This window comes from Elephantulus edwardii, unplaced genomic scaffold (genome assembly GCF_000299155.1).
Source record: "Elephantulus edwardii isolate Elephantulus edwardi_28Jun2011 unplaced genomic scaffold, EleEdw1.0 scaffold00022, whole genome shotgun sequence".
NCBI lineage: Eukaryota > Metazoa > Chordata > Mammalia > Macroscelidea > Macroscelididae > Elephantulus > Elephantulus edwardii.
The window spans coordinates 5962582-5972136 of record NW_006399772.1 but is presented as its reverse complement, the minus strand read 5'-3'; the positions used below and the strand labels follow the sequence as shown (position 1 = coordinate 5972136).

The following is a 9555-nucleotide window of genomic DNA, read 5'->3' as shown; positions in this document are numbered from 1 at the left end:
TAAAATCAACAATACTTCCAGTACAACCTGAATCCAGCTTGAATTTCAGTAAGCAAATAATCCTAGAAGCTGGACTATATGAAGAAGAATCAGGATTGAAGGCATATTCATCAACTATTTTATGTGGATGACTCAATGTTGCTTACTAAAAGTGAAGAAGACTTGAAGCTTGTACTTCAAACCAACTTTAAGGACCACCAAAGATTTCAGTATAGATTATACTTCAACATCATGAAAACAAAAATTCTCACAACTTGACCAATAAACAGTATTTTTAATATGTTGTTGTTGTTGTGTACCGTCAAGTTGGAACCAACCCATAGCTGGCCCTTCAGAGGATTTTTAGAGACAGTTAATTGCCTGAAAGGAGATTGCCCATCCTTTAGCTGATGGGATTCAAATTGGGTACCTTCAAGATTTTAGTGTATCTTGTCACTGGGCCACCAGACCTCAGATGTAGCTATATCTATCTATATCTATACCTATATATAATATGTTTTGTTGCTGATACATACCCTTATATAAATGTATACATTGTTATGGGTTATAGGAAACTCTTGGAAGCAGGAGTGGCACACACTTCCTAAACAGCATGCCTCCAGAAACTCTATGAACTTTGATAAATGTTGGTGGTTATAGAAAGGCTTCAGGCCTTTTGTTCATAGGGTCACCTATGAGTTGTGCTCAACTCTAAGGCAATCAAAAACAACAGCATAGGGAACTGTGGTGGCCCAGTGGTGCGAAATTATGCTGCAATCACAAAGACATGTGATTTGAACCTACCAGAGGCGCTCCACAGGAAAAAGATGGGCAATCTCCTCCTGGTGATTAACTGCCTCTAAAAATCTGCTAGATGGTCAGCTTTGGGTTGGTTCCAACTTGACTGCATAGAACAATAACAATGGGTGTATATATCATTGAAGTCCTTTCTACTGTCCTGTTAACTACACACAACTTTTCATACATTAATAAATAAAGCTATTGTGGGGAAATCAATGGTTAGATTCAGATTTATATATAAAATAGCAGAACCTTAAATAGAAAATGGAAGGTTCTGTTTCTGGGTTGTTGTTGAGTGTAGTCCTAGTAGCCTTATGAGCAAGAAGTAGGAAATTTGCCCTATTCTGCTCCATCCTGATTATGCCTGTCATGCTGGCACTGTATCCATCTCCTGAGGTTCTCCTCTCTTTCGCTGACTCTCTACTTTTCCCAAGGCCTGGCAACTTTCCAACAACATGCCCAAAGTGAGATGAAGTTTCACTATCCTTGCCTCTAACAAACCTCTGGTTCTATTTCCTTCAAAAACAATTGCTTCTGTTTTAGGAAGCTATTTTCTATACTTTGCACTTGAGGAAGGAAAGTATTCCCTTTTTTATGTACCAATTAATCAAAAGATACGCTGTATTGAGAAAATCTTCTGTCAAGGATCTCTCCAAAGTGTCAAAGAACAATAATGTAAGTTTAAAGACATTGGTGCGCTTGATTAAAGCAAGATATTTTTGTTTTCTATGCATCTGAAAGTTGCACAACCAAAAACAAGTCTGTCTCCTAGGAAGTGCAACCAGGGTGCTCCTTAGAGTAAAAGATGGTGACACTACGTTTTACTTAACTTGGGTATGTTGCCAGGAGGACCAGTCGTTGGAAAAAGGCATCATGCTTGAAAAAAATGCAATGTACATGAATGATACACAGTGAATTTTGTACGCATAACAATAAAAATAAAAAAAATAAAAAGGGAGAAGAGGTTTTACATTTGGAAAAAAAGAAAAAAGAAAAAGGCATCATGCTGAGAAAGATGGAAAGATAGAGAACGAGAGGAAGTCTCTCAACGAGAGGAATTGACACGGTGACTATAACAATGAAATTGAGCATATTAGGACTGTGAGGATGGTGCAGCATAGGTCAAGGTTCAGATGCGTTATTCACAGGGCCGCTTATGATTCTTAATCTGCTGGGTGTCACCTAACAACAACATGTCTAGGAACTAATCTTCACCAGTCTTTATTTCTAGTCGGATTTGCGTCAAGCGGGAACCAGGCGGCAGTCCACGCGGCGGGGGTTGGGACGGGATTTTCAACTGCACTACGTACGCTTCATCCCGGAAGTGGTTGTTGACTGTATCCATGCGCCGGTTCCTGGGCGTAGAGCAAAGGCGCGAGGCTCGGAGCGGAGGGTAGAACCTGAGGGGACGCTCATCCCCGTCCTCTCGGGACCTGAACCGCTACTTCTGCGGGCCTGGCCCTGGTGCCATGATGCTGCTCCTGCCGAGCGCCGCGGACGGCCAAGGCACCGCCATCACCCACGCTCTGACCTCTGGTACGTGCCCACCCACCTCGATTCAGTCCCGCCGCGGCCACCCGTGTCTCTGTCCTCTTTCTGGTAATCCCGAGGTGTCTCAGCCCTAGACCCTGGCGACTCGCTCCTACCCTTATAGTGTCACAACGAAGGATTTCTTTTTTGTAATGGCTATGCCGTAATCCTCCCCTAGGTTGGAAAGAAGGAGAGTTGCAGGCGTCTTCTGCTCTTCTAGTTGCTTCCTCTCGTCTTCTGATTCATGAATCTGGTAGAGTTGTTCAGGACCCAAACCCTCTTAACTCCGAAAAAGGTTTCCCTAAACGTATCTCCTTGCCAACAGAGAAGAGGTTGCCCTGCAGCAAGCACTCCTTGTGCGTGGGGTTTTGCAAAGCTTTGGTGCTAACGCGCTTTTGGACACATTTTAAACTTTACTCCTGCTTTGGTTTTTTGAGTGTGAGAACTCAGACACCTGTTCTTCCATTCATTGTTGGAAGAGCAGCTACTGCCGCTGGTATAGTCTGCGTAGATAACACTTAAAAGTCTGTCTCTGCAAGAGACAATGTCCAGCTTAGATTTATAGCGGTGAACAGACAGACGTTCGTTGACTATTGTAAACTTACAGACGCCAGTTTTCAATGATCTGGATTAATTCCTCTTACGTAAAAGCTTGTTAGTTGGGAATCTGAAATATTGAAGTATAGAATGTTTCAACTACAGGAAAAAATTTGAATGGCAGTGTTCTTAAAGACCTCTCCCACGGCTAAACAGCATTTCATGGATATGGTGTTTGAATCCACTTTTGTGTGGGGTGAACGAATCTTAATTTCCAAAACCAACTAAAACATGAAAATTCAGTTGTTTCTAGAAAATTGTAATTACCAGGTAGCTAGGAAGGAAATCTTAAATTCCTGAACCATAATGAATGAATAATGAATTACTGGAGTAATACTTACTGGTTATCCATTACTGGAGAAATCTTTGCTTCCTTGTGAAATAGGAAATTAAAATTAAGAGTGAATCACTTTTCCTCTGACTCATACTACTTTTTTTGGTTGTTTGTTGTTGTTTAATGCCGTCGAGTCGTAGACGACTCATAGCGACCCTATGAACGAACAGCCTGAGCACTGTTCTTACATAGAGTTTCCAGAGGCAAGCCATTTTGGAAGTGGATGCCGCTTTTTTTGGTAGAATATGGATATACGTATTTTGGTAAAATATGGATAATTCCTTCCTAGGAATAATAATGCCTTACTTTTATGCAACAGCATGTGATTTCCAAGGCATGGTTGCAAGTAGCCCTGGTGGTTTAGTGCACTGTGTGTTGGCAGTTTGAATCCACCATTTCCACAGCGAGAGAAAGCTGAGTGTCTCTTTCAGTAAAGATTTACAGCCTTGCAAGTGCAATAAAGGGCTGTCTTGAGTTGGATTGACAGTAGGTGTGGTGGGCTCACAGTTTCTCCTTCAGTGTTCCTAGCGAGTTATTATTCTTCCCATTTTAGAGTTGAAGTCATATCTGACTCATTCCAAGACAGAAAATCACTTAATTGTTAGAGCTGTACTAAAATCCAGAGCTGCTGTATGTACACTCATATTCCAGTAATTCTCCCCTAGGTGCTTGCAAAGTTATTTGCAGAACAAATCATGCCTAGCAAATTCTTAAAATGTTTAAAAGCGGTGTCAATTCAGGGCTTTAATAATTATCTAAGGTGTTTTGATATTCCCCATACCCACTGCTTTCATCAAAGCAGAAATGCACATTCAGGATGTTGAAGTGCAAGGTGGGCCTCAGGGAGCTGCTCACCCACTCTGCAGTCATCTCTCCTCCACTTTCCCACTGGCTTGGCTCTCCTAAAACAACGCAACTCATTGCCATCCAGGTCAGAAGGACTCATAGAGTTATGGTTGATACAGTGGCACCTAACAACAGCAGCAGATAAGATGGTTTGCATTTTTAGAAAGTGTTTTGTTTTTGAAGATAGTTTTGTCATTGTAGATTGCTGTCGAATTGAGCACGACTCATAGCAACTCCATGAATGAAAGATCTATTTCTATAAGTTTCTTCAAATTTATAGTTTTTATAGGCATGTGGTTTAGGAAGTGTTTTGTTTTTTAAGATACTAGCTCTTAGTTTAGTAGTTTTTATTGCTTTACTTCAGTGACTGTTCTAAAAATAGTAGTTTGAAACATTTCTCCCTATTCTTCACCTTCCTTTTACAGCCCCATAAAAAGAATGGTTTGTTGCTGACATTGTTGAGTGTTTTACTGTGTCAGATAACTGGAAGATGATTGCATACTGGGAAATGATGATTTATTGCTAATCCTCATGTTGATTATATTACTTAAACTGTTTTTCTAATTGATATTTTTAAAGTATATTCAGGTGGTTTCACATTTTGAAACCATTATTTTGTTTTGATCTTATTTCCTGAGAAAACTTGTTGCCTTGAAGCAGATATGTTCAATGCATTACATTGAAGCCTTTCTTAACACTTTCAATCACAGCCTCTACACTCTGTCAAGTTGAACCTGTGGGAAGATGGTTTGAAGCTTTTGTTAAGAGGAGAAACAGAAATGCTTCTGCCTCTTTTCAGGAACTGGAGGATAAGAAAGAGTTATCAGAGGAGTCAGAAGATGAAGAATTGCAGTTAGAAGAGTTTCCCATGCTGAAAACACTTGATCCCAAAGATTGGAAGGTATTTAATTTCTGAATCTTTTATTTCTTAAGATTCTTTGTTAGACATGAATAAGTTTTCCTTTAGTAAATTGTTCAGAAATGGAGTCCTGAATGGAGAAATTGAGAAAGATTTTACAGAATATAACATTTGATTTGGACTTAAAAAGAAAAGTGACAGTTTATATGAGGTGGAGGAGGGAGGATGAGCACATGGATATGCAAAGACACTCAGTTAGTAGTGCAGCTCCCTACAGACTCTGCCACCAGAGCTCCCCTGATATTCAGATCTTTGAAGTAAAAGAATGTGTGCCATCTCTTTGGAAATTAATGGAGATTAGAGTAGGGTATATGAGAGACCATGGCAAGAAGTTAGACCTGAGCTAAACCACTGCAGTATCCTAATATGTCATATTAAGAAAGGCATTCAGATGTATCTCTGAGATAGTTACTAAAAGATTTTAAACTATATTTAGAAAAAAGAATTCTCTTGACAGTGTAGAAAATTGTTTGAAGAGGAGAGGGACAGGCACCAAACAAATTTTTGCTGCTGTGAAGCTAGTGCAGTAATCCAGCTGGTCAGTATAAGACTTGAACCAAATGTGTAGCCAGGTTTTGAGAAAGAGAGAATGATTTCTTTTTCCTTCTTGTTTTATCTGGTTGTAGTTTTAGAATTGGCAGGTCTTGCTGGCCTTGGCTGTGAAGTGTAAGAAGTCAGAGATATTGGTTATTCAGAAGACCTCTAAGAATTCTGGCTTGAATGACCTAATAAATTATAATGGCCATAATTCACACTAAGGTGGATGCAAAAAAAAGTTTGTGGCGAGTGTTGTAGCGTTTAAGCTTACCTTTGTTAAAACTGAGGTGTTTGTCACACATTGCATATGGCTAAAAACTGTGCGATAACTCCGAAAAGAGATTGCAGGGGTGGGAGTTGAGGTACTGAGGAACTGAATGGCATCAGCCAGGAAGAATACAGGCAAATGAGCACTACTAGGTGTTAATTGGATATTCAGGCAGTTCTGGTGGCATTGTGCTGCTAACCAACAATCAGTGGTGTGAATTCACCAGGGGTATTAGGGGAGAAAAATGGGCAGAGCCTCCTAATAACTTTACAGCCTCAGAACCTGGGGGGAGGGTTCTTGTGGGCCAGCACAACAAAAGTGGGTAATACAGTACTTACTGAAGGCTTAATTGCACAGTGGTTAAGCACTCTCTTGCTAGCTGAAAAGTCAATCCATCTTACTCAACAGCCACTCTTTTGGAAAAAGATGTAGTCTGTTTTTAGGATGATTGTAACCTTGGAAGTCTTAATAGAGCAGTTCTTCTCTCTCATAGTTGTATTGTCATTGTGAGTTGGAATCGGCTAGACACCAGTGAGTTATTATAATTCTTCAATTTGCATGCTGTAGAGTTAGAACAACATAATTCACATCTGATTCTGACATTTAATATGCTGAGTCCTTGGGAAAATTACTCAAGCTCTGTATATCTTTTTCAAATCCTTTTTTGGTAAAGTGAGATTGCTGACATTAATCATCTCAAAGGATTATAGTAAGGGTCAATGAAATGATACACATCGTTTCTAGTCCTGTGAACATTGCAAATGTTAAACAATAGGGAACAGTAAAAGTATTAATATCAGGTTACTTCAAAGAATAAGGTAAGACATAGAAAAGTTCAGGAAGTGTTAGCCAATTCTACTACTACTGTCTTTGTGATTAATTTTGAAAGAAAGGCACTGTACATTAAGGAACATAGATACGTTAGTGGGGTCAAGAAGGCAGAGAAATAACAAAGAATACCAAGGAAAGAAGAAGGAAACCCCTGTAACAAAGGAGATACAGAGAAGGAAATTGAGAGAGCAGTATCATTTACATTAGCAGAACACTAAAGTGCCTCTAAAGAAAATGAGTGATAACCTAATTACAATATGGGCAAAAGATGTGGGAGTACTTTTAACGGAGGAAGAGAGTGGGATGGCCATTACACTCGTGAAGAAATGCTCAAAATCATTGGGAATATGAGAGATGCACATCAGAACCAAAATGAGTTAGAGATCTCATCCTGTTTTCAGTGGCAGAGTTTAACAGGCCAGAAAGCAGTAAAGGTTGGAGAGGGTGTGGAGAGATGGGAACTGTCATGTACTGCTGATGGTGTTGTAAAATGGTACAAATAATTTGGAAGGCAGATTGACGTTTCCTCCAAAAGCTGAACATAGAGATTCCATAAGACCCACTTATTCCACTGTCAGGAATATATACCTCAAGGGAAACAGAATTGAGACACAGATGGAGACTTGTACATTGATGTTAATAGCCGCCTTATTCACAAAAGTTAAGAACATGGAAACAGTCCAAATGGCTATCATTAAATGACTGGATTGAGAAATGGTGGTTACAGCTACAGGACAGAATACTGTGCAGCACTCAGGAGCAATCCTTTTGAAAAATACTGTATGACTTGGGAGAGGCTAGAAAGCATTATGCTGAGTGAACTAACTCAGGTGCATAAGAACAAATACTGTGTAAGACCATTATTAAAACAGAAGGCTAACTAGTAAGATGTGTGTGGATATCCAAAGAGGGAAGGGGACCAGGCAGGAAGGCTGAAGGTGAAGTGGGGGAAACAGGATCCCAGAGTTTGGTGGGCGGAGGGGGGAGAACATGAATAAAACAAAATGTAAACAGATTATTGTATGCAAACCAATGAAAAAGGTTTTATGAATAGAATGAAATAAAAGGCATTTTTTAATTGAACAAATCAGGTTCTATACTTTTTTTAGAAAATAAGGAAGAAATACTAAAAAGAAAAAAAAAATCACCAGCATTACTGCTTCAGAGGTGTAAATCAATTGTATAATATGAAGAATGATATGCTGGACTTGGTAAATAAGTATAGATAATAAATTCATGAAAAGCAGATCCAGTAAAGCAGGATGTTAAGAGATTGCCGCAGGCTAAGGAGGGACTGAGGTGAAGTGGAGGCCTCGAGTAAAAGAGATGATTAAAAACAATAACCCAGTAACCTGAGGGCAGGGCTGAGTCAAGAGAAGACAGAATGGAGAAATGTTGAATGTACTTATAGATTGAAAGTTCAGAGCCACAGAGAGTGGAATTTGTCCTTTGAAATAAAAAGGAGATAACATCACTAAGGTGGCATCAATTATATGCCATACACCACTGTCTGTGCTGAAGACACCATGCTCAACAAATCACTTCTATTCCAGTGAGGAAATAGACCGAAGCAAAACAGACAACCTAGCCAATAAATATAACCTAGCCAGAAGATGAGAGCAGAGTACTCTGGTGACTCCTGTAGGTTGAGGAGGCAGGGAAGGCCTCCAGAGTTGGCATGGAGAGTAAGATCTAAGCTATGAAGAACAGAGAGCTTGTATAGAGGCCAGAAAGTAGAAAATCGTGATTGTTCCAGAAACAGGAAGAAGGCAAGTGTGCCTGCAGTATGGTAAATGAAGAGTCAGTCAGAACTTTTGGAAAGTTTTAGTTTTAACAGTTTTCAGGTGTTTTGAAGGGGGATTTCAGATGTTTTGAAGGGGAGGAGCAGCCGAAATGAGGGAGAAAAAAATGTCTGTTTTAAATGAGTTGATGACATTTAAGACCTAAAGGATAAGATTGCAGCTTTGTGAGGAGTGGAAGAAATATAGCAAAGCCAGAAGAACAGCATGTCAGGCTGAGGTAGGAAAGAGCTCAGCATGTTCAGTGAACTGAAAAGTTTTTTGAATGAGTAATCAAGGAAGCAAGTGGTAGTCCATGAGGGTAAAAGAGATGGGGGTGGTAGTTTATGTTCATCTCTACTAGTTAATTTGGAGGTCATTGCCATACACAAAAGAATTCTACCATAGGAATTAGATGATGATGTCACCTACTTCCAAACTGTGAGATGGGCAATGACCCAGGACTTAGTTTTGCAGGTCATCAAGAGACTGGCTGAAAAGAGCTATGGGAGATAAGAAGAAAACAAGGAGACAGTAGATTTACAGAGACTTTTTAAGTGAGGAGAGTGTTTCAGGCAAGGAATTAGCTGTGCTGCTACTACGAGTGAAGTCAAGAAATGGCAGCTAAGTGACTTTGGAGTTGACACCTGAAAATTGATAATAAAGAGCAGTTACATGGCACCTGAGCTGTGGGCAGAGCAGAAAAAAGGTAATAATTGGAAATGAATATAGAAGGTCTAAGAAAATGATATGAATAGCTTCTTCAAAACATTTAACTGAATGACAGCAGAGAAATAGGGCAGTAACCAAACAAAGATCATGGGACAATTTTTTTTTTAATTTAATGAACATTTACAGAGAATTTGGATTTCCATTCATTCATTGCTGCACTTCTCTACCCGCCCAGCCCTCCCGCCCCCCAGTTCACTCCTCTCTTTCAAAAGTAGAAGAAAGACTCCCTCCCTGGTACACAATCCCCTGCGCCACTGCCACCACCCCAAGTACATTCCACTATGCAGCCTTAATTGTGGACTCTTGTGATAACTATAATACCCTATCATACATTGCTTTTAAATTATTCAGTCCCTCATCTGTTTCAGTGCAGTATACACAATTTATCCAGTTTTTCTCAGTC

General features: G+C 39.8%; 1 protein-coding gene across 2 annotated transcripts in view; it reads left to right on the top strand.

Annotated features, from left to right (window-relative positions):
* Window positions 1-2080: 2080 nt before the first annotated feature.
* The window catches only part of DNAJC2 (DnaJ (Hsp40) homolog, subfamily C, member 2), a 45161-nt gene continuing 37686 nt past the window's right edge, over window positions 2081-9555 (top strand). For both annotated transcript variants that reach the window (XM_006882605.1, XM_006882604.1), the window contains exons 1-2: window positions 2081-2316; window positions 4798-4988. In XM_006882605.1, the coding sequence (XP_006882667.1) occupies window positions 2250-2316; window positions 4798-4988 (258 nt within the window). In that variant the 5' untranslated portion in view covers window positions 2081-2249. The remainder of the gene's footprint in view (window positions 2317-4797; window positions 4989-9555) is intronic.